At 37.7% G+C, this 25,709-nt stretch overlaps 1 protein-coding gene and 1 non-coding gene across 5 annotated transcripts in view; one reads left to right on the top strand and one right to left on the bottom strand.

The window, feature by feature from the left end:
• Positions 1 to 25,709, top strand: part of TMEM245 (transmembrane protein 245) — a 103,618-nt gene that overhangs the window by 65,263 nt on the left and 12,646 nt on the right. For 3 of the 4 annotated variants that reach the window (XM_057548631.1, XM_007178240.2, XM_007178239.2), the window contains 7 exons: positions 755 to 853; positions 2,909 to 3,040; positions 6,524 to 6,646; positions 6,775 to 6,920; positions 16,999 to 17,099; positions 17,994 to 18,168; positions 23,044 to 23,238. In XM_057548631.1, coding sequence (XP_057404614.1) covers positions 755 to 853; positions 2,909 to 3,040; positions 6,524 to 6,646; positions 6,775 to 6,920; positions 16,999 to 17,099; positions 17,994 to 18,168; positions 23,044 to 23,238 — 971 coding nt within the window. Of the gene's footprint in view, positions 1 to 754; positions 854 to 2,908; positions 3,041 to 6,523; positions 6,647 to 6,774; positions 6,921 to 8,560; positions 9,790 to 16,998; positions 17,100 to 17,993; positions 18,169 to 23,043; positions 23,239 to 25,709 lie in introns of those variants that run through there. The other variant, XM_007178242.2, reaches the window with a different exon arrangement.
• LOC114237170 (small nucleolar RNA Z40) lies at positions 10,196 to 10,268 on the bottom strand. The gene has a single exon (XR_003622921.1). It is a non-coding gene; the product is annotated as a small nucleolar RNA Z40 (small nucleolar RNA).

The following is a 25,709-nucleotide window of genomic DNA, read 5'->3' as shown; positions in this document are numbered from 1 at the left end:
AAGTACCATGAACTCTGTGCGTCAACAACATAAATTAATATTCTCACAGTTCTAGAGGCTACAAGTCCAGGATCAAGGAGTCAGCAGAATTGGTTTCTTCTGAGGCCTCTTTCAGCTTGGCTTATAGATGGCCTTTGTCTTCACATGGTCTTCCCTCCATGTGTGTTTATGTCCTAATGTCCTCTTTTTATAAGAACACAGTAATATTGAATTAGGACCTACTCCAATGATCTCATTTTAATTTGGTTACCTCCTTAAAGACCCTATCTCCAAATACAGTCACATTCTGAGGTACTGGCGGTTAGGACTTCAACATAAGAATTTAGGGGCGGGGGACACAATTAAGCCCATAACATGGCCTAAGGAGAGAATATAGCTAGAAGAGGACCAAAGGTAGATTCCTGCAGCACTTAAGCTTTTGAAACTCAGAACGGTGAGCTAGCAGAGAAGACTGAGGGCAGGTAAGATCAGAAAAGTCAGTAAGCATGGCTTCATTCTCTTAAAGCCTAAAGAAGCTCTCTTAGAGACCTAAGAATAAAGGAAAGAAAAAAGAAGTAAAAAGACGGGAGAGAGGCAATTTAGTGGGGATATTGAGGAGTAGAGTTTAAGGAAAGAACATAATGTGGTTAGAGGCAATTAAATAGGCTGGAACATTTTAGTTTGATTTGGAACAAATATAAAGACCCAGCATGTATTAATTTTACTGGATTGTTGCCTGAAATATTAACCCAGATTATATCTGTATTTCTTCCAGCTTCATAAAATTCTTGGAGATAAGGTGAACAATACTGCCGTAATTGAAAAGCAAGTACTAGAACTTTGGGACAGACTGTATCATTCTTGGTTTGTAAAGGTAAGTTATTTTAGCTAAGGATTTCAGTTGTAAACTAATAGTGTCCTTTTATTTTATGGAATCATTGACTAGGTAGGATTGTGTTAACATTGGGATTTCATTTATTGACATTTTTAAGCTGCAAGTTCTTAAACCTCAGGTCACTAAAAGTCAGCTTGAATTGATGATTAGTCTCCATGGCAGAACCCACCAGTCTCTCTGGTGTATCAGTATTACATCCTCTGTTCATTACCATCAACAGCATCCCATCCTCTAGACCAGATTTGTACAGTAGAAATGTAATGAATGCAAGTCATACATGTAATGTTAATTTTTCTAGTGGCCACATTAAAAAAAAAACTAGGACAGGTGAAATTAATTTTAATAATGTATTTTACTTAACCCAGTATACCCAATATATGTCATTTCCATATGGAATGAATAAAAAAAATTTAATGAGATTATATATATATATATATATATATATATATATATATATATATATATATATAATTTTTTCCATTCTAAGTCTTAGAAATCCAGTTTATCATTTACACTAACAGCACATCTCAGTTTCTGGACTAGCCACATTTTAGGTACTTAGTAGCCATATGTGGGTAGTGGCTACTATTTGGGACAATACAGCTCCAGACTAAGAACTTTTCTCTTTGAGGAAGTGAAAATAGATCCAAAAGTTTAGAGATATTTATTTTATTTTAAATAAACCTTTAATGCTACTTGTGCTGATGTACTCCTATTTCAGAATTTATGAAGAAAAATAGTATCATTTTTCATTAAATATAAAAATGATGGTTTGAAAGCAGCTAGTTGTGCTGGGCTGTTGTATACACTGTGTTGGCAAGGCCTGTGGGCCATTAGGAGCTGTGCTGTGGAAGATGCCCATCCAGGGGAAGGAGATAGACTGGGGCAGAGTTCGTGCTTGGGTTTTCCCAGAGTTGATCTAAACAGAAGAGAAACATAAATAAATCTCTTAACTTGGGGTTTGGGGGTAGGAGGGCTTGATTTAAATTTGAATTTGTTGCTCAGTGACCTGTTTGGCATTGTGTACTCTTGCTCCAGGAGGAGTCGAAGGAACAGTGATGGTTTTTGTGGGTTTCCAAAACTGGGAGTTAAAACTAACTGGGGGATCTCTGGGTAGATATCTGCTGAAGAGCCAGACTATTGGAAAGGTTGTATCCACTTCTTCTGCTGACTCTGGGGCTTCTGCTTACAGACAAACAGCTTTTACTGTCCCTCACCCCCTTTGAGCTTCACTTATGGTCCAGGGGGGTCAGTGTTTTAAAAGCATAGGTTTGTAAGTGGGTAAGTGCATTGCTTTCTTTACCTCTTTTACTAGGACCTAATGTCTTCATTGCATAATGAAGGCTGGCATCACAGTGCTGTTTGAAAGAAGTGTGAGAATGGAAACACAAGACTGTTAAGAATCTACTTCTATTTCTAAATTTTAACCTTACCAGTCACTTTGTTTATACATCACTCTTTCAAATCTGTTATTCCTGCATTTCTGCCAATGTAATTCTCTTCCAGATAGACAAGTTAGATTCCCCCCGACCCTTGTTTTCCCCTGTTTTATTGAGATATGATTGACATATAACATTGTATTGGTTTTAGCTGTACTTTTTCATATTCTTATTTCCCCTCTGCTTCCTTTAGCATGTATGGAGGAGTTATAAGGGAGATGAGCAAAGGAGGGAAAAAAGCAAAACTGGGAGACCAAGAGAAAGGTTAGAGGGGGCTAAAAGGGAAAAGTAAGATGAAAGTATATGCTGCGTTCGTGTTCAGTTGAACATACTGACGAGTAAAGTGTGTTCATGAACATACTTAGAAGGGAAGCATTTAAGCTAGGCTGAGACACAGTAACTAGAATGTAAACAGAAAAATATATTTCAGGTCTTTCAGTGGAGTTCTTTGTTGATTTCTTTAATAATACAAAGTTTTTCACCTTTGTGTACTTACTAAATTGCTCAAGTGGACCTAAAACAAAATAGGCTATTTATACCTCCTATTCTTTAGGTTAAGATGGAGATTTCACGTCTGAACTGTTCTATTTCATAGAATGTAACGCACTCTGGAAGGCTCAAAGGACAAAAGATGCACATAAGTCGTCAGAATAGCTGGCTGGGAGACATTCTGGACTGGCAGGATATCGCTTCCTTTGTCCATGAGAACATTGAGACATTTCTTTCGGTAAGAAGTAGTATTTATAGTTAAACTGGACTTAGAAACAAAAACAGAAACTCTAATTCCCGGTTTTCTTCACACACTGAAAGGCCTTTCGGTACCCTGTTTTTAATGCCATGACATTTACAGTTTGGAGAGTTCGAAATGCACTAGAAAGATGTCCAAAAGCCATAGGCCTCAGGTGTAGCTCCCCTGATGCCTCCTCTGTGGTTGAAGAGTAACCAAGAGATGCTGACTCAGGTAGCACACGTGATGCCGTGGCTCTCAGATTCTGAGATGGTATCCTGGTCCCCTAGGCTGACCAGAATGTCCCCAGTTGGAACACTAGAGAGGGAGCCACCTTTGGTGGGTGAAGCCCTTTGGCAGATGGAAACATGGTTCCGGTCACATTAGAGAGACTGGATGTTTAAAGGCTTCGCTTATTATCATCCCACCCGTCCTTCCCTCATGCGCCACCCACCTCTGCCTCGTTTACCAAAGGATCAAAGGCAGCAAGGAACAGCTTGCCGTGTTGCCAAGTTTCAACAACTGTTCTTCATTCCATAGCATACTTTGTGAGGTATCTTGGTCTGTGGCTTTTCACAGAGATGAGAAGACTTCTCTTGTGAATAAACTTGTAACTCTCATCATGTTAATAAAAGTGGAGGTTTGCTGTGCTAGATATTTTTAAAATTTAATTTTTATCAAAATAATAGATGACCATAGCTGAAAGGTCAAAAATGTTTTAAGGTTTTTAATAAAAAATAGCAGTGCCCCTGCTCTGTGCTTCCCCACTTCAGTCTCATTCTCCAAAAAGAGCTCTCAATTCTTTTAGCTTTCTCTGTGTATTTACCTCTAAATTTCTTAAATAATGTTTATGCTGCTCTTTCTTGGTTTTACAATATTATCTTTTGGCTTCCTAACATGGAAGATGAAGATACAAGTCCCTCAGTGCTTCCTTACAGCTCCCTTGGGGTTTTCTTATGACTCCTTTTGTCCCTTCACCCAGTCCCTTCACCCATCCCTGCACTCACATTTTCCGTTTCTCCCAATCGCCTAGTGTAGATACAACAGTTTGAAATTACATCTGGAAATTCGTGTCCTTCAGTTCTAAGAATGTTGTTTTTGCTAATCCCTTCCCTCTGTTTTCTGTGGCCCAGTGGCTCTCACATTTTGGTGTGAGGACTCCGAAGAGCTTTTGCTGATGGGGGTTCTGTTGATACTTATTGTATTAGCAGTTAAAACTGAGAACTTTAAACATATTTATCAATTCACTAAAAAATAACGTTACTTGTTGACATGAAGAACATGCTTGTGATGTCTGAAAAATAACCATTTTCCAAAACAAAAAAAATGATTTAGTGTGAAGAGTGGCTTTCTTTACATTTTTGCAAACCTGTTTAATGTCTGGTTTCTCATATTTGTTTTTGCATTCAGTCTGTTGGAATATGTTGTTTTGGTTGACGTATATGAGGAAATCTAGCCTCACACAGATATGTAGCTGGAAAAGAGGGTGGTCTTTTAATAACCTTTTCAGATCATCGTGACTATTCTTTGATACTACACCAAAACTCAACAAATGGTATTTCTTAAAGGTTAGTTGCAGTGTAGAATTTGAAACCGTATCAGTGAACTTTTTCTACTCTCTTATGTTAAGGTCCCTTGATCTATCTTGGCTAGGAATGGATCTTCTACCCTTACATGATTTTGTAATGTGCACTGGTCATTTGGAATATTGGTTCACTAATATCTAATATATATATTCTAAATATTGACACATTTTGTTATACAGTATTAAAAAAAGTCACATTCTTTAATATCACCACCTATCTCATCAGAATAAATTCTAAGGAACTGTCAAGGTCAGCCCTTGATTGAATTTTTTGGTTTTATAATACCCAGCATCTCTTTCTTCTTTTCTGAACCTTTCTTCCTAATCCCTTTGAGTACATAGAAAAGTTACTGGATTGTTGGTGACTACCAGTCTACAATTAATGTATTCAGTTAATTTCTTAAGAATTACCACAGAGTATTTCCTATCAGTATGACCCAGAAACTATTTAAAAATTTTTTTGATAAAAATTCCAAAGTGACTGAATTCCCCAAAAGAATGTTTGTAAAAATCACAAGTAAGGGCATTGTTGGGTTGTTTCTTAGAATCAGTGGCATTATTCATTCATTCTTTATCCCATAAGGTCAAACAGTCAATCATGCATATTTTTGTAGGCATCGTGAAGCATTTTCAAGATTTTATGTAAGGAGTTATTGTAAATGAAACTAGCCTGCCAAAGTCCTCTTATGAAGGCTGAGCTGAGGTTTGCAAGAAATGCTGAGGACAACAAAATATGCCTTTATAAGTGGTACATTTGAGGTAGGAAAGGAATGGATAGGCCTTTCATGGAAGAGATGGTATAACTTGAGCATATGACAAAAAACAGAATTTCTCTTTTGAAAAGGGCACCAAAATAAAACGAGCCATTAGGAGTTCTGGTCCCAGCTCTAGTTCCGCTTATTAGCTTCATGCCCTTGGGCAAGTTTTAAAAAATCTCTGAGCTTCAGTTTGTATATCTGTAAAATAAAGATGATATCATCGACATTGCTTCCCTCACTGCATTGCTGTGAGGTTTATGTGAGCATTTTGAAAACTATAATGGAAGGTGTTTTTCTGATCATCTTGCTTCCTTGTTTTTCATTAAGAGGAAGGATAGTCCTCTTGGGGAGAATAATAGAACAGACATTATCATATGGAACTTTAAGTTCATGAAGAGATAGGAAATATCTATAACACACCTACGTGAAAACACGTAGGTGTGTTATAGATATGATACCTCTTCTTTCAGTAATATTTAACATGTATTAACATCTGCTTCTAGTGAATTTGCAGGTGATGGATCAGATGAACTCAGTACGTCTTGATATAGGGTCATTATCTATCTGAGGAAAGGTTTTCAGCTGCAGAGCTCTGACCCCATCTGTTCATTTCTTTTATTGTGACTTTAGTGAAGTCATTGAAGTGACGCTTTTGTGTTTGTTGTTGGTTCTAAGTTGAAGATGGCAAGTCGGTGGGGGAGGTATAGCTAATCAGGCTAATGTTAGAATTTCATGGCCTGTGCTTGTGGTCCTACAAGCTACATACAACTACAGGTTGCATTCTGGCATATTCTTTTGTAGGTATTTTTTCTATGCGTGCCATTTTCATAGTTACAATCATGCTATAAATAAGCTTTTTTGTCCTGTTCTTTAAACTTAGCATTGTATCATAAAATATTTTTCTGTGTTATAATAGAGATGTTTTAATGGCTGCCTGTTATTATTTGTAGTACATTCACCATAACTTACTTAACCATTTTCCTTACTAATCAACATTCAAATGTTTTCAGATAAAATAATACTCAGTTCTTGTCGTTTCAGTTTATGGTACTAAAACACTACATGAAGAGCACACTAGGTAGCTGTAGAAACTTCTTTCCTGAGGACTAGTTCTAATATTTAGCCTTCCCTCCTCGCCAGATCTTAGAGTCTCTGTGGATCGTTATGAGCCGCAACGTGAGCCTGCTCTTCACCACTGTCACCACGCTCCTGACCATCCTCTTCTACAGCGGGACTGCCCTCCTCAACTTTGTTCTGTCTCTGGTACGTACCCACAGATGAGTACATGTCACACTCCTTCTGCAGTAAAGCGTGTTCTTGGTTCCATTTATGTTTCCTTCCTGTAGTTTCCAAATGTGATATTTTAGGAGGTACTGTCCTTTGTTTTGCAGATAATTTTCCTGACCACACTATTTTATCTGTTAAGTTCCAGTGATGAGTACTACAAGCCAGTGAAGTGGGTGATAAGCCTGACACCACTATCTCAGCCAGGTCCTTCTTCTAATATTATTGGCCAGTCTGTGGAAGAAGCTATCAGGTAGGGATAAGATTTATGCTGTTCTTACTTCCTTCAGAAACTGCTCTCCATGAGAGGCCCATTTTTCTGTCTTGAGCCTTCCTGGTAACATTCAGTGCTAAGCTAGTGAGGGACGCTGGTATTTTCAAATTTTTAACATCTCCTTTGAGAGGATAGTGTAAAACAGTTTCAATATCCTACTCTCAAGCCTGTGATGTACAGAAGTCTAATGGCCTGTCCCCAGGCCCTTGCTTCAGCTCTTAATCGCCACGTAATTTGCTCGGGAGAAGCCCCTCCTGCACCACACGTACACCTCAGCTTCTCTCAGAACCCTCCTTGTATTCTCAGGAATTCTAGCTTTGCTTGGGGAGGAGAGGAGGTGGCCTTCCTGTTTCTTCCTCTGTCCCTCTGCAGCCAGGCTGTGCCCTCTGCAGAGGGTAGTTTGGATACCGGAAATGCAAAATGTGGGGTTATTCCCAAGTCACGGGCTCTGTGTGTGTCGCAGGTTCCAGCCAGAAATGTCCATCATGTCTTCTGGGGTCTATGTATTGCAGACTTGATTTCTGAATGAGATGATTCTTCAGCTTTTATTCTTCATATCCTTTTTCCAAGTCACTGATGCCTTTTTCTTTTTCTTTTTCCTCTTCATCATGTCAGGTAGGGAGAGGCCTTTTGCAGCCTTGTCTCAGCTCCTTCCCAAAACTTTGTCACTCATTGCTCTAACTCATTAATAAGACTCTACTTCATTTTGACTTCTTATGAATAGCTACTCAAATGAAATCCTCATGTTATCCATTAGAGCTCCTTTTTCTAATAAGCTGTTAGGCGGTCTAAAGCTTCTCTTGAATAGTGAATCTTTGGTTGGCATTTCTGTTTCCATATACTTTTAAGAAAATGGTAATTTCTTGAAACTAGTCTGCCACAGAAATCTTGATTTGACCTGATGATTCTGTCTGACTGATTTTGGCTTATTTTTTCACTGTGTTCATGCAACAGCTGGTGCGGATACCACTTTGATCTTTGGAAAACCCTTGGTTACATTCAAATAGCATGCATGCACCTAAAATATATTTTCTCTGGAAACTTTGCTAGGTTTTCTGTTTTTCCTCCTACTTTATTGGACAGTAGGTGGGATTAAAACCAAAAAAGCTCTTATCCCCTTTGGTGCTCCCAGGTATCCACATGGAGCCATCCATGTAAATATTCTAAGTTTGGGAGTATGTTGTCTACTGTAACAGCTTTCAGGGTGAAGTTGTCTTCAGGAAAGATACTTGCTGGTTTTAGCATCCCTTCTAAGCCTATTTGACCATTGGTTATCATCTTTATTAATCTATCAATAGATTAACTTTAGTGTATCTAAGTGACATCTGTCTCAAAAAAGTTTATGCAAATGCTTTACCAAAAAGGAAAAATAACTTTCTATCTTCCCAATAGGATAAAGCTATGGAATCAGCCATATCAAAGGCTGCCATAATCCTCTAGTCAGTGTGACTTAAGCCAAGTCTTACAGAAAAGTATCTAGCTTGTCCATAAAGAACTTCAAGAAAGATACTTCTTTTTCCTGAAGTAACCTTTACTAGCACGGCTGACCATCCTCTAAATGTCTGTCATTGAGTCATTTTTTTTTTCATACCAAATATGCCACCTCCTTTGTTTTAAAGATTATTCTTTAATGTCATGGTGGAACTGGTAAGCAGAGCTGTGATTTGCACCTAAGTCCAGCTGATTGAGATCACACATTCTTCTGGTATACGATGATGCCTTCTTCCAGAAGATGGTTGGAACAGAAGATGATGAATTAAATTCGTGGTACTGTTAAGACTATTCACATGGACACATGAGGCTGGCAGCTAAAAATTTAGTTCTTTGCAGAGAAAGACAAATATCACATGATATCGCTTATACGTGGACTCTAAAAAAAAGGATGCAAATGAACTTATTTACAAAACATATAGAAAACAAATTTATGGTTACCAAGGTGGGGGGAGGGTTAAATTAGGAGTTTGGAATTAATAAAATACACACACTATATAAAATAGATAACAAGGGCCTACTGTATAGCACAGGGAACTATACTCAATATCTTGTAATAACCTATAATGAAAGAGAATGTAAAAAAGAATATATATATTCATATATATGTATAACTGAATCACTTTACACCTGAAACTAACAGAACATTGTAAGTCAACTATATTTCAATAAAAATTTTTTTAAAAAATTAGGTCTTTGGTTCAGGAAGGAATTTGAGGTTAGAGAGTATACAGTCATCTACATAGATATGAGGAAATATATGTCTTTTCACAGGTTAGATTTGCTTTATCTTCTTGGGATTGTACACACTAATTATGTACTATAAGAATAGCCCCGGGGGCTTCCCTGGTGGTGCAGTGGTTGAGAATCCGCCTGCCAATGCAGGGGACACGGGTTTGAGCCCTGGTCTGGGAAGATCCCACATGCCGCGGAGTAACTGGGCCCGTAAGCCACAACTACCGAGCCTGCGCGTCTGGAGCCTGTGCTCCGCAACAAGAGAGGCCGCGACAGTAAGAGGCCCGCGCACCGCGATGAAGAGTGGCCCCCACTTGCCGCAACTAGAGAAAGCCCTCGCACAGAAACGAAGACCCAACACAGCCATAAATAAATAAATAAATAAATAAAATTAAAAAAAAAAAAAAAAGGGAGAATCTTGTTTAAAAAAAAAAAGAATAGCCCATGTCTTGGTTCTAACGTATACAAAAACCATTCATTTTGTTATCTTATTTTTTTTAATTTGTTTTTAACTTTTTATTTTGTATTGGAGTATAGCTGATTAACAATGTTGTGATAGTTTCAGGTGCACAGCAAAGGTTAATGTTTTTTTATTGTGGTAAAAGTCACATAGAGGACTTTTTTTTTTTTTTTTTCCAAAGTGTAAAGGGTTTTTTTTAATTATGTGTAACACAAAGTTATTTAAGTCAATAAATTTTTAAGGAATTTCACATGTTCTGATTCTTTCCACTGCCAATCACCTTAGTTCCTCCAAACTCATAATCTTCAAGATAAAATAGCCCTTTCAAAAAGAAGTTATCGTGTGAGTCAGCCCACAATTCTTTTAGTTAGGCTTCTTTGATCTCCAATGAAATATGGACACACTTCAAAATTCCCCACCTACAGAAAAAGATTGTAATGGCAACTGGGACTGATTAGGTTCCATTTTCATTCATACCTAAATTTAGCTGATTGTTTCCAAACATGCATGTTTCAGGCCACTTTTATCTTAGAGCTTTCATGTTTTAAAATATAGCTTTATGTAAGATGGATGTTCAGAAAGGCTATTTTCATTCAGCCCATTCAGAGCAGTTGAACATTTTGCCCATCATCATGACAGAGGACTTATTTTTAATACAGAAAAAAAATTAACAACCAACACTACAATCCTAATTGTTGTCAAAATTGATAGATTTCTGTGAGTCTGAAAAATATGGTACAGACGAGATAACTTGTTATAGGCTGGGCCATTTTTCTAACCACAGCTATATCAAGTTATATAAATTATAGATTGTAATTCAGGTTGATTTTTCGCAGTCTGAGTGCTTTTTATTTCTTTACTGGGTCAAATTCAAGACTTAAAATATACAGTCTTACATAGATACCTCTGAAGAACTTTCTCATATATGTAAGATAACAGTGAGTTCTAGTTCTACAAGCTCCTGTCAGTTTTTTCATTCTTAAGGGTTATGTTCAAGATGGAATGTGTTTCTTCATGGAGAAAGATTTTAAGAGGGAAAATATTATACAAATGATCATGAAAATATTATCATAATGCCCTGAGACTGAAGTTTAGTGTGTAAATTATCAGTGATGTCAGGTTTTATAAGCATCAGTCATTAGTTGTCATCAATGTTGCAGTTAAGTGAATTATTAAACTCATTTTATATGATCCATTAATAAGTTAAAAGTGGAATTGAAATTGGTAGTTAACTGCATGTCCAGACAGTGAAAGTGTCTTTGTTCTTCAAGCTTTGCCTTCTGAAATATGTGGCTACTAGATAATCACTGTCTCATTGAATTTCTGAACCTTAGTTATTTTTCTCCATTCTGAATGAGTATTCTTCTAAACTGAATACATTTGTGATTGGGTTTTCATTTCATGAATTTTTGAGTTAGTGGCATGCATCCGTTGCCCCCAAACCATTTTCCTCCCCTTAGAGCATGTTGTGTCCTGAATGTTTGCATCACACCCTTCTCCCCCGATGCTCAATTCTGCTTGCTCTGGTGGAGATATTGCACATTACTAAGTTGCATGTTGTCACGGCCTCAGTGCAATTTAGTGTGTGTGATATTTTCACATGAGTGCATGCACACGGGTAGGGCTCTTGCTTGTGGGATTACAGCTTTTCAGGGCCGGTGGGTGGGAGTCCTAGTGATGAATTTGATGGGAGAATGTATGTACTGTGAGATTTTCGGTGAACATGCTTCCCACCTCTACCCTCCAGTTTTGCAGAATTAAAAGTATTTGGGTTAAAAAAAAAAAATCAGCATCGATCATTTAGTAAATCAGTATTTCCAGTTTTTACTGGAAATATTAAATATTCATTAGTAAGAAATTCTTGTGGATTTAAGGTTATAAACATTATTTGTTTAAATTAAAATGTATAAGGAAGAGTTTGAAGCTGTAAGAAAATATATTTTCATTTATTTGAAGAGATCTCCTAACGCTGAAATAGAGAGGCAGAATCTCTTATGCATGTTTGGGAAAATTAAATTAGTAGAGTTCTTAAATAATAACCAAGTCAGTAAATATAATGCCTTTTTAACCTACTTGATTAAAGATCAGTTTAATAAGCTTAAACCTTTGCTTCAAGTTTCCAAGGGAAATGACTTTTAAAAACTTTGTCTTGTATTTAGTTTCTCTTTGTGGTGCTTTAAAAATTGCTAAATTCATTTTAATAAGGCTCATAATAGAGCTAGTGTTGAGATACAAATGTTTGCTATTTGCGTATGTAATTGAAACAACCTCTTGTTGATTTTTTTAATTAGCACTAGAGTAAGTATCCATGATCGGTAGGCATTGTCAAAGACACAGAACAATGTACTTAATTATATAAAAATATTGAATTAGTATTTACTGCTTCCAAGGACTCCTCACGATTTAATGTGATGCCACGGTCGTACGCTTGTGTGTGTGATTCACAGTTATTTCCAGCGGGGACGGAAGGCGTCTATGGGAGCAGCTCTCCCTGAGCCCCTCACCAGCACGCTAGGTCTGCGTGCACAGCGTGACCATTCCCCTCTGGAATGGAAATCCAGTGTCAACCAAGTTCCTGTACCTTTTACTGTGGAGCTGGGTCTCTGGGGTGGCTAGTGAATCAGGAAAGGGAGGGGGTTGTAATGAAGGGATTCCTGATTGGTCATTTTATACGCGGGGTCTCTGAACATGCCTGCCCTCTCCACTAGCTCACCTTCTACTTGAGGTGCAGTGTGTGGCAGTGAGGGTAGACTACTGCTGTTTCCTGGGGAATGATAGTCTTAGAGTCTTCCTATCTGACCTTTAGAAAGAAAAGAGGGCAGAACCAGTGTAAGGAAATGTCAGGAGTAGGCAGAATTTGATTGTGGACTCTTTACTCTCCTTTTCTTTCTTTTCCCTTAGACTGTGCTTCCTACTTGTTTGCGGTCTAGGGCCCTGTGTACCCTGAGGGCACAGAGCTTCTTGACTATGGTTTTTCATTCTCCCCACCCATGTCCTTGCTTCAAGTCTCACTCCATTAAAAGCAGGTCATCTGATGAAATCCTGAATTGGCTGGCTAGTTCTCTCTCACTCAGTTTGGAAAAGTAACATAAATACTCTTTCGGTCAGAAATGAGAGGGAGCTGAGAGCTGAAGTAAAAAACTTGTGAAAATAACAGTTTCATCTCAGAGTTTATAAAGGATAAAGACAGAGCGCTGGTTAAGAATTCAAATTCTAACCAATCATTTGAAGTCAATTCAAGTCTCTGGTACAGAGGAGTTAGATATGTAGTTGTGTAAACGAGGCATGGACACACAAACCTTTATGTGTCATAATTATACAAGTATAATTACACTTAGACAAAAAGCTGATTGTGTATGAACTTGGAACTTTTATTCACAGAGAGGTATGCTTAGATGAGGCCTAACTGGATGGGGTGCACTATGGCCTGCCTTCCAGTAGAGGGGACCCCTGCCTTGTGACAGTCCCCATATGGCACGGGGCAGGGGAACATCTATAGGACTGTCTGACAGTGGAAGGTCTCTGAGTGAGGATGTGGCCTTGTTAGACAGGGGGAGCCTCCAGCTCAGGGGCTGGTGTCAGTCTCATCCATTGAGCTAAATCAGGCCTGCTGAGCCAGATTGACTGAGCTACCGAAAGAGGGAAGGAAAAGAGCCTCCTGAGTCTTCTGAATTTGATTCTCTCCAACTGCTGAGTGCTAGGAAAGCCTGGAGATGTAGTTAGAGAACAACTGTCAGTCTTTAAAGAGTCACTGAAAAGAAGTGTCCTAGAAGATGGAGCACACGCAGATATTCTTCCAATCAAAAGAAAAGATTGGGACTTCCCTGATAGTCCAGTGGTAAAGAGTCTGCCTTCCAGTGCAGGGGACTCGGGTTCAATCCCTGGTCAGGGAACTAAGATCCCACATGCTGCAGGGCAGCTAAGCTCGTGCACCACAACTAGTGAGCTCACACGCCTCAATGAGAGAGCCTGCGTGCCACGAACTACAGAGCCCACAGGCCCTGGAGCCCTCACGCCACAACTAGAGAGAGAAAAACCCACATACCACAACAAGAGAGATGCCCGTGCGCCACAACGAAAGATCCCGCATGCCTCAGCCAAGATCCCGTGTTCCACAACTAAGACCCGACGCAGCCAAATAAATAAATTAAATAAATAAATATTAAAAAAAAATAAGATTGAGGTGGATAGTGGAGGAAGACTGTATGCTACATACATATGAGACTGGTGAACTTGATACCTGATAACAGTAGCTCCAATAATAGCTACTGTTATTGAGCACCAAGTGTGTATCAGGTCAGTTACTTGGGACTCCAGATGCATTGTCATTTAGCTTTTCGTGAGCTGAATTGTTCTTTCTGCCAGCATCCACCCACGTAATACCATAGTATGAAGTTTAAGCCTTACACCTTGAGGAGATGTAGTGTGATGTAGCGGACAGTAACTTCTGGCTGGGTGTCCATAGACTATAGGTTTTCTCTGAATGGAGAGATAAAAACAATTGCTAATGTTTCTTAAAATGTTAAACAGATACCATATTCCCCAGCATCTTCACTCTAAGGCATTTACTGAAAAGCAGTGAAAGCATATGACCAAAACTTGTGCTTAAGTGTTCATAGCAGCATTATTCACAGTAGCCCCAAACTGGAAATAGCCCAAATGCCCATCAGCTGGTGAATGGATAAACAAATTGTGGTATATCCATATAATGGAATACTACTCAGCAATTTAAAAGGAACAAACTACTATGTGGATGAACCTCAAAAGCATTGTACTAGGTTAAAGAAACCAAACACAAAAAGCTATGTAATGACAGTGGGAATGTACTTGACACTACTGAACTGTACACTTAAAAATGGTTAAATAGTAAGTTTCATGTTATGTATATTTTACCACATTTTTTTCCAAAAGGTACGTAATGTACGATTCTGTTAGTACAAAATTCTAGAAAAGGCGAAACTGTAGTGACAGAAAGCATATCTAGTGGCTGTCAGAGACCAGGGCTCAGGGAGGGATTCACTATAACAGGGCATGAGCAAACTTTTTGGGAATGATGCTAATGTTCTATATTTTGATTCTGGTGGTAGTTATGCAAATGTATACATTTGTCAAAATTCACGGAATCATACGCTTAGAGTTGATGAGTTTTATTGTTGGTAAATTATAGTTCAATAAAACTTATACAGAAGAAAGAGAGGAGAAAAATGGCTAGGAATTTGAAGGAGTTAAAAAATTCTCTTAGTAAATTATTAGAAGATTTTTCTCTGCTTTCTAAAAAACTGTGTACCAGATCATAAGGTAGGGGAAATATATTGTCTTTACTTCCCTCATTGGGATACATGAAAATGTTTAGTTACTGCGAACAATAGATAGTGCATTTAGGGTCTACAAAATTACTTAAAAGTTGCCTTAGTCAGAATATTACCAACAGTCAATATTCCCAGAGGTAGAAGGAGACTGTTTTCCTACGAGTGGCCCTTTTTGGATTGAGCTTTGCTTACTTGCCACCTAGAGGGGTGATTCAGTTGTGGTGTTCCATTGCACTTTGATGTCAACTTACTTTTGGCTTAAAATTTTTAAAACACCATAAGGTTGATCGAAGTATCACATCTATATCTTTTCTCACCAGCGCCCCTTCCCCATTCTAGTCAGATTCTGTACTTTTTTTCTTAGATTTTGTTCTCATTAATCTTTCCATGATATTTGATATTATTATTCCCTCATTCTCAAAAGCTTCCTTCTCCCTTGGTCTCTGGGAATAGTGTACTTTAGTGATTTTCTTCCGACTAGAGAAATGATTTCATTATCTCTTTGGCTGGTGTATCTTTGTCCTTAGGTCCCTTATGAGAACAGAGCTCATTGCCCCATTCTGTCTAGGCTTGCCCCTTGGGATATCTTACCCTTTCCTATGATTATTTGGTGTATCTCAAATTTCTTGTCCCAAGTTCACTATTAAGCCTTGTCTCTTATTTCCAGCTACCTCCAGGGTATTTATTTTCATCATCCTTTTTTGACTTAACACTGCCCAAACTAAACATATTCCCTTTTCTTCCATGTCCTCTCCCATTCTGGGGTTCTCCATGACTTTGAGACACTGCCATTCTTTCTCCCTCAGGTTTAAAACCTGAACCTCTCATGTTCTTTTTTTCCTCCATGTCTTCTAATCAGTTACTGTTCAGATCTTTTATATTTCCTGTGGACTATCTCCCTTACTTTAAGTCTTTTTGGTATCTCTTTAGCCTGTGTCCTTATTGTTAGAGAGCCTATGGCACTTTTTTGAGTGAAAGCTGCTGGTCAGTATGACAAGGATTCACAATTTGGGGAGCCACTCTGTCACCAAATCCATGTCTCAGAACCCTATGAAATGACTGAGTCACTGGGTTCCAGAGTTTAACTTACTCTCACAGCACACCTCTTGGGATGCTTTGGAAAATCTTGGTGTGTCCTTTTGTGTGTACAGTGTTACGTTGCTGCCACGGTCTCTGCTTTTTTCAATCACAAACAGCTTTTCCTTCTCTCATGAGTATATAAGCGTGCGTCCCGTGCACCCCGCAGATTTCTGGTTTTTGTAACTTTGTGATACCTTGGGATAACTTAAGATTTGCTGCCTCTGTGCTCTCCCTGAGCAGTTCCTTATTTCTCCTCCTTGTACAGTACTACCTTAATATTCCAACTGAAAAGCAAAAATGAAGTACCTGAGATTGCATATTTTCATTCCTATTAATCACGGAATATGTGTGTCTGTTTTTACACCTCTTGTATTTTCCTCTCTGATTTTACTTCGGAATTAATAAGATTTTTTTGGTAAACTCTCTCCCAATGACCTGCATTCTTTGATAGCATTTTTAGAAGTTACTTTGTAGGTTGGGTTGCATGGTTTAAGATGTGTGGGAACATTTTGTTAACGAGAAGAAAGACTGATGAAGTACCGGCTATAGTATTCCTCACTTGCTTTTCCCAGAGGGGAGGGCTTGCCACAGCCTGGATGTCTCCAAATTTAACTACATCCTCAGAAATAAGATATTCACACTTATTTTTCTTTCTCTTTATTTTGGTGGTGAGTGATCTGCTTTAGAAGTGAAGAGTTGATGAGTTATTTCAGTGAATAGGGTATTTTAAGGTGTTTTATTTCAGTTACCTTTTCATTAGAGAAGTTTAAAGAACAGTTTAGTAAATCTATTTCAAGTTTTCAATACAAGATTTTTATGTTTCTCTGAAATAAAACGAAAACAGCATTCTCAGTCCATTGGAAAAATTGAAGCTATTATCAGATTTGGATAAAGTAGCCAGAAGCCTAGAAATATTGATTTTTCTGAATCACAGTATGAAACTGTGTTTATTTTCTTTCCCTTTTATCTTTGGACATTCTAGAGGGGTGTTTGATGCTTCCCTCAAAATGGCTGGCTTCTACGGATTATACACCTGGCTGACTCATACTATATTTGGCATCAATATTGTCTTCATACCATCAGGTAACAACTGTATCATAACTTCTGCTGTCCTCTATTTAAGGGACATTAAGCCATTTTACATATACTGTCAGCTTCCTTAAATTTAAAATGCTAAATTTTGAGATCTAATCTAGTCCAGATTAGGAGCAGAAATATGATTTGGAATGTTTATTTATTGCTGTATCCCCAGTAGTTAAAACAATACCCAGCACATAGGAAGCACTGCATAAATAACAAATAATTACTTGTTAATTGCACATACTGTTCTGGAAAGGGATGAGTGTAAAGTAAGGTCCTTCAGTTAGCAGGGTTATTTTTGGTGTTTTTATTGAAATTACACTTCATTTTTATTAGAAAGAAGCAAGGTAAAGAATATACGTTCTTATCCGAGATTTAGAAACTAATTTCTGATTTGGCTTTGGAATCAGTACAAATATTTGACCAGTGCTCTATAGTTATATTATAGGACTGTACAGTTGTCCTTTGGTATCCCTGAGGGTATGGTTTCAGGACCCCCTGAGGATACCAGAATCTGTGGATGCTCAGGTCCTTTGGCCCTCTGTATTTGCAGGTTCCACATCTGAGGATATGGAGGGCCAACTGCATATGTATTAACTAACCATTGATTGAGAATAACAACTGTGGGACACTAAAATTTTGTTGCTTAAGAACAGATTCATGAAGTAAACACACACTTCAGAAAGATTTTCATGATCCAGTTTGAAGATCTTGGACCTCATTCAACTAGCAAATTCAGTTAAACAGGGCATATCATTCCCCTAAAATTTGAGTTTGTATTTGTTTAACTTGTTCTGGTGGAAATTTTTAAGTAGTAGGAGCTAGTGATTAGATTCTGCTGTTTTGTTATTGCTTTGATGATGATGTTAAGTTGCTTTTTCTTTTAATCTTTATTAGCTTTAGCAGCAATCCTTGGAGCAGTGCCATTTCTAGGCACATATTGGGCAGCAATACCAGCAGTTCTAGACCTGTGGCTTACACAAGGCTTAGGATGCAAAGCCATCTTACTGTTGGTTTTTCATCTCTTGCCGACATACTTTGTAGATACTGCCATCTATTCTGATATATCAGGGTAAGTATTCCACAGAACTTCTGAAGTTGGTGATGAATCATATCCAGGAATTTCTCTGGCCTTTTTTAAGAAGATTTTTTTTTTTTTTTCCTTTTGGGCATGGGAGAAAGGACTGGTGGTAGGATTTTCAGTGAAGTAATCTTTTGTGATCCCACTGATATAATCAAGTTTAATTTAATTAATATCATTTGCAAGATATGCTATTTTGTTATAAGTTTTATTTACAATACATGAGACTAAAACAAAATTGTGAATAATCCTCTGGTTTAGTGACATTTACCCTAGGAAAAAAGTATTACTGTACATACTTCAAAATAAAAATATTTTAAGTACGATAACAAGTTAGTAGTTATTTTCAGAACTTCTTTGCTTTCAGAGAAACACATTATTAGGTTGTAAGTTTGAGGATTTCCACGTAAAATGAAACCTCATCAAGTTCGTATCTGACAAGCAGTGCTTTCTTACTTTAGATATTATAGTATGGTTCTATGATGAATGCAGATTAAATTTAAGGCAGAAGCCAAACTTTGGCAATATAATAAATATCTGTCTGTTTTTGTAGGTTTTGATATCTCTTAGAAATTGCATTCAGTAAATCAAGCTGATTCCCATTTAGTCACGTATCCAGATTAATATTGCTTATTATAATCTAGGATGTGACCAAATATTGAATTTTATTTAGCTACTCAAATTCAGAATATGGCCTACTGAAACTATCATAATAGTTAATATTTTAAATTTTCTTTAAGTAAAACTCATCACAATAAGCGTAGACAGGGACTAAGTTTACAGGAAGAGGACCCTTCAGTTAATTTGAAATTATGAAGAGACAAGTCGTATGCTACCTTGTTTTCTCTCTACTAAGTTAAAATAGAAAATAAATGATATAGAATGACTAAGAAGCCCCAAAGTTCCAGAGCAAAAAGAAACAAACAACTCCATAAGCAAGCCTTAGGGGAACTTTTATGCCTAAAACTTAAAGATAACAGGAGAACTTCATAGTGAGCTTAACTAACATTTAATAGTTGAAATTTAAACCGTAAGAGTAGTTACATGATTTATAGTTAAGTGTTTTCATTTCTTTAAACTTTGCTGTAAATTTTATATCAGGGTCTTTAGCTAGAATTTAAGACTTATAGTTCTATCTTAATAATAAAGTAACACCTTATTTAACCAACATCATTAGGAAATGAAAAATTTTACATAACTTGCTTTATTTTATTTTGTAATAAATTAAGCTTTTATTTAAAAGCCCCCACACTTTTTTTTTTTTTTTTAAGCTTTAAGCATTTTTGATAAAAATTTTCCTTAAATGTATTGTTTAGGGAAAATGCTTGCTTACATAGTGTAACATGGAATATTGCCCTAAATCCTTTTTGGAATGAAGAAGACAAATAAATTACAAATATAATTTATTGGTTTCCTGAAGACTAGCTCACCTTAAATGTTACTGAATTGTAATACAGTACAGGATATCCTTCCAAGGTATTTAGTTATTTTCCCTTCACTAAATTGTTCTAATCATCTGTGTTTAGAAACTAGAAACAAACAAAATATACCTTATTTCTAAGTCCCTCTTATGTCAGTGGTCATATGTTATTATCAGTGTGCTGTGCTGCTGTAATCAACAGGTATGCCTCATTTTATTGTGCTTCGCTTTATTGCGCTTCACAGATATTGCTTTTTTTTTTTTTTTTTTTAAACAAATTGAAGGTTTGTGGCAACGCTGTGTTGAGCAAGTCTATTGACGCCATTTTTCCAACAGCATTTGCTCACTTTGTGTCTCTGTGTCATTTTGGTAATTCTTGCAATAGTTCAGACTTTTTATTATCATGTTTTTTATGATGATCTGTGATCAGTGATCTTTGATGTTACTATTGTAATTGTATTGGGGTGCTATGAACTACACCCATATAAGATGGCAGACTTAATTGATAAATGTCATATGTGTTTTGACTGCTCCACCAACCAGCCGTTCCCTTATCTTCTCCCTCCCCTTCGGTCTCCCTAGTCCCTGAGATACAGCAATATTGAAATAAGGCCAATTAATAACCTTACAGTGGCCTCTAAGTGTTCAAGTGAAAGGAAGAGTCAGACATCTCTCACTTAAATCAAAGGCTAGAAATGATTAAACTTAGTGCAGAAGGTATGTTGAAAGCTAGGCCTCCTGAGTCAGTTAGCCAAGTTGTAAATGTAAAGGACAAGTTCTTGAAGGAAGTGAAAAGTGCTATTCCAGTGAACACACACATGATAAGAAAGCAAAACAGCCTTTTTGCTGATATGGAGAAAGTTTTGGTATTCTGGATGGAAGATCAGACCAGCCACAGCATTCCCTTAAGCCAGAGCCTAATCTGGAGCAAGACCCTAACTCTTCTCAATCCTGTGAAGGCTGTGAGAGGTGAGGAAGCTGTAGAAGAAAAGTTTAAAGCTCGCAGAGGTTGGTTCATGAGGTTTAAGGAAAGAAGCCGTCTCCAGAACGTAAAAGTGCAAGGTGAAGCAGCAAGTGCTGATGTAGAAGCTGCAGCAAGTTATCCAGAAGGTCTAGCTAAAGAGAAATAATGAAAGTGGCTACATTAAACAGATTTTCAATGTAGACAAAACAACTTTCTGTTGGAAAAAGATGCCACCTAAGACTTTCAATGCCTGGCTTCAAAGCTTGAAAGGACAGGCTGGCTCTATGGCTAGGGGCTAATGCAGCTGGTAACTTTAAATTGAAGCCAGTGCTCATTTACCATTCCCAAAATCCCAGGGCTCTTAAGAATTGTGCTAAATCTACTCTGCCTGTGCTCGAGAAATGAAACAACAAAACCTCGGTAACAGCACATCTATTTACAACATGGTTTACTGAATATTTTAAGCCTACTCTTGAGACCTACTGGTCAGAAAAAAATGATTCCTTTCAAAATACTATGGCTTGGGCTTCCCTGGTGGTGCAGTGGTTGAGAATCTGCTTGCCAATGCAGGGGACACGGGTTCGAGCCCTGGTCTGGGAAGATCCCACATGCCACGGAGCAACTAGGCCCGTGAGCCACAACTACTGAGCCTGCGCGTCTGGAGCCTGTGCTCCGCAACAAGAGAGCCCGCGATAGTGAGAGGCCCGCACACCGCGATGAAGAGTGGCCCCCACTTGCCGCAACTAGAGAAAGCCCTCGCACAGAAACGAAGACCCAACACAGCCAAAAATAAATAAATAAATTAATTAATTAAAAAAAATACTATGACTTATTTGACAATGTACCCAGTCACCCAAGACCTCTGATGGAGATGTGCAATGAGGTTAATGTTGTTTTCATGCCTGTAACACAACATCCATTCTGCAGCCTGTGGTTCAAGGAGTAATTTCAACTTTCAAGTCTTATTATGTAAGACTTTACCCAGACCCTCTGACGGATATGGGTAAAGTCAATTGAAAACCTTCTGGAAAGCATTCAGCATTCTCGATGCAATTAAGAACACTTGTATTTCATGGGAAGAGGTCAAAATATCAACATTAACAGAAGTTTGGAAAAAGTTGATTCCAACCCTCATGGATAACTTTGAGGGGTTCAAGACTTCAGTGGAAGAAGTAACTGCAGATGTGGTGGAAATAGCACGAGAACTAGATTTAGAAGTGGAGTTTGAAGATGAAACTGAATTACTGCAGTCTCATGATACAACTTTAACTTTCTTTGCTTATGGATAAGCAAAGAAAGTGCCTTCTTGCGATGAAATCTACTTCTGGTAAAGATGCTGTGAAGATTGTTGAAATGGCAACAAAGGATCTAGTGTATTACATAAACTTGGTTGATAAAGCAGAAGCAGGGTTTGAAAGGATTAACTCCCATATTGAAAGAAGTTCTATGGTGGGTAAAATGCTCTCGAACAGCACTGCGTGCTACAGAAAAATCATCTATGAAAGGAAGAGTCAGTGGATGCAGCAAAACTTCATTGTTGTCTTGTTTTGAGAAATTGCCACAGCTGCCCCTGCCTTCAGCAACCAATCACGCTGATCAGTCAGCAGCCATCACTATCGAGACAAGGCTCGCCACTAGCAAAACGATTACAGTTTGCTGAAGGCTCACATGATAGTTAGCATTTTTACCAATCAGGTATTTTTAAACTAACGTATGTACATTTTTTTAGACATAATGCTATTGTATACTTAAAAGACTACAGTACAGTGTAAACATAATTTTTATATACTCTGGGGAAACAGAAATTTCGTGTGACTCACTTTATTGTGATATTTGGCTTTATTATGGTGGTCTGGAACCAAACCTGCAGTATCTCTGAGGTCTGCCTGTGTTTTATTTCATTCTAATTATGTAAGTGATACTGTGATAAGCTGGAAGACAGTTATGACTCTCCTATGAAATAAAAATCTTGGGCTTTTTAACAAATAGTTTCCTCATGAGGCCTTTTATCACTACCTGTGTTAAAATCTGTATTTTAGGAGGTTGCTAGAAGTCTAACTTATGAATAACAGGGATGTCATTGTATTGTTATCATCTTTAAAAAAAGCATAATTAGTTGAACTACACATTTAATTGTGCCCACTTAATTTTTCTAGATGGAGGTAAACCTAACAGGTAGATTATATAACCAGTCCCAAGCTGACACTAACCCACCTCAGACAGCCCTGTAATGGTACCTGTTAACATTGCTGACTTTACTCCTTCAGTTGCTGGACCTATAAAAAGGCAAACATCACACATGTAGGCAAGAAAATTTTTGCATCTTGTTATCTGCATTGAGGTAATCTGAAGAAAGCTGATAATGCAGTCAAAAGGCAGGTGTATTACAGAATGAACATTGTGTTAGAGAATGTATTTCCGACTTACTCCAAGGTTTATGTTTGTTAAAAGTCATGAGTAATCTGTGTGCTCTTTATTCCAGAGGTGGCCATCCTTACTTGACAGGCTTGGCAGTGGCTGGTGGAGCATACTACCTGGGCCTGGAAGGAGCAATCATTGGGCCCATACTTCTCTGCATACTTGTGGTCGCTTCCAATATCTATAGTGCTATGTTAATGAGCCCCACGAATTCAGTACCCACACCAAACCAGACCCCATGGCCTGTTCAGACTCAGCGGTGAGTTACAGCAGAATGATCATAAACTGTGTATGAAATTGAACTAACCTGTCTCATTATTTTTCACCTGCATACAGTCTGTTAGGATACAGAGTATTTCAGTTCCTCTGCTCTACTAAAGATTGAAGACACTAAGTAAATAGAAATCATTTGTGTGTAGACTTTTGGGTTTCACATATCAGGAACATTTAAAAACCGATTGGGGGCTTCCCTGGTGGTGCAGTGGTTGAGAATCTGCCTGCTAATGCAGGGGACACGGGTTCGAACCCTGGTCTGGGAAGATCCCACATGCCGCGGAGCAGCTAGGCCCATGAGCCACAACTACTGAGCCTGCGCGTCTGGAGCCTGTGCTCCGCAACAAGAGAGGTCACGATAGTGAGAGGCCCGTGCACCATGATGAAGAGTGGCCCCCACTTGCTGCAACTAGAGAAAGCCCTCGCACAGAAACGAAGACCCAACACAGCCAAAAATAAATAAACAAACAAACAAAAAAAAACCCCGATTGGGTCAGAATTGTTAATGTCATGAAAAACCAAAAATAAATAAATTTTAAAAGACCATTTTGAGACAGTGGTATACTAGATTGACGGAGACTTAGGAAATAGGACAACCAAATGCAGTGCATGGGCCCGTGACAGGATCCTGGATTGGGGAATGGAGAGAATCTATAAAGAACATTTTTGAAGCAGTTAGAGAAATTGATTATGGACCATATATGAAATAATATTATATTGATGTTAAATTTCTTAGGTCTGACAGTGATACTTTGGTTATGTAGCAGAATATCCTTTAGGGATGAGATGTCAAACTGAGAGGGAGAAAGTGACTGTAGCAAAATGTTTGCAACTGGTGAATCTAGATGAAGGACATGTGGCTGTTAATTGTACTACTCTTTCAATTTTTCTGTAGGTTTATTTATATACTATTTAATTTATATATATTTATTTATATACTGCAGTATTCCAATGTGTGAATATACCACAATTTATTTATTCATTGTAGTATTGATGGACATTTGGGTAGTGTCCAGTTTAGGACTGTTATGAATCAGGCTGCTATGAACTTTCTGGTACATGGCTTTTGGTGAACATGAGTACTTACTTCAGGTGAATATATACCAGCAGAGGAATGGCGGGGACTACATCTGGTTTAACTTCAGTGGATACTTGCAAAACAGTTTTTCTGTGTGGCTGTACCAGAAATTACATTTTAACAACAGAAAAGTAAGAAGGACTTTTAATGAAAAACTAAGTCGCAGAATACAGGATTTTAACTTTCCAGAGACTATACGGCATTGCCCTTTTTATTTTCAGTTGGAAAAGAATTTTTTTGTTGCATATTCTAGTGTAATTAAGGAGTCATTAACAAATTGATTCTGAAAATGTATTTAGTGAAACTATATTTTTATTTAAAATTCTTCTAAAATGTTCTGCTTATTTCATTTTAAGTGTTGTATTTTGTGAAGAAAGACATAGTCCTTTAACCCAAAACAAGTAGAATAACGTTTCTGAGTTAGAGGTAGTTGGTCAAAGGGCCATCTTAGTTAATTCTAGGCACTTATTTGATGGCAGTGAAATATCAGTTTCCTGAAGAAGAATGAAAAGAGAGGTACTTAGAGGTTTTAACATAGACGTCACCAGTTTGGGGGTGGTTACACTATGATATCCTTTCCTGCCTTTGCTCTTAAAGGCAGGTACTGGGTTCCTGAGAAGTCAGTGGACAGTTACTTGAAAGCAGTAGAGAGCATTTGCTGAGTGGATACCATATTCCTTGGGCTCACGAAACACGAAGTAAAAAGAAAATTGGTTGATCAATATTTTGCTGTTATTTTAGAAAAAGACTTTTGATGATTCCAGGTTGGTAGAGCAAGAGTTAGTTTCTAAGGTGAAACAAAAGAAGCTAATATGAATCCTTCTAGAGGCAAGTGACCCCTTTCCCCTGGTCCCCTTCTGAAGGCAGAATGTTGTTAATTAAGTGCTATTGGGGTTTGAAAAAATAATGTAACGACCGATATAGCTGTAATCTTTTTCCTTCGAAGTTATGGATGTATATAGTTTAAAAGAGTCAAAAATTTCTATAAAGCTTGTGAAAAATAGCAGTCCTTTGCCTTTTCCCTGCCGCTTCCTTTCCCCTCTAAGAGGAACCACTTTCGACTCTATTTGATGTTTACCTCCATATCTTGAAATTGTGTTTATTTCTTGATTTTTTTATGTATTGGCACTGTTTACTTCCCACTTGGAAAGTGAGAAATTATCTCTTTTACTAACCATCCGCCCGATATTACTAAACTGTGATATTGGTTAGATCAGTGTTCAGTGTTTACATTATTATGGCTCTGTAAATTACATTCATATTTAAGCCTTCTTGTATATTGTCTATAGTTCCTTACCTACACAACATTTTGCTTTCCTTTGTGTTATAAAGGTACTGTTTTTTATTTGCTTTGTTTTCTGTGAACTTATAATTAGTCC

Source organism: Balaenoptera acutorostrata, chromosome 6, assembly GCF_949987535.1.
Source record: "Balaenoptera acutorostrata chromosome 6, mBalAcu1.1, whole genome shotgun sequence".
Lineage (NCBI taxonomy): Eukaryota > Metazoa > Chordata > Mammalia > Artiodactyla > Balaenopteridae > Balaenoptera > Balaenoptera acutorostrata.
The sequence above is the reverse complement of the archived record's forward strand: the minus strand, read 5'-3'. Positions and strand labels throughout refer to the sequence as shown.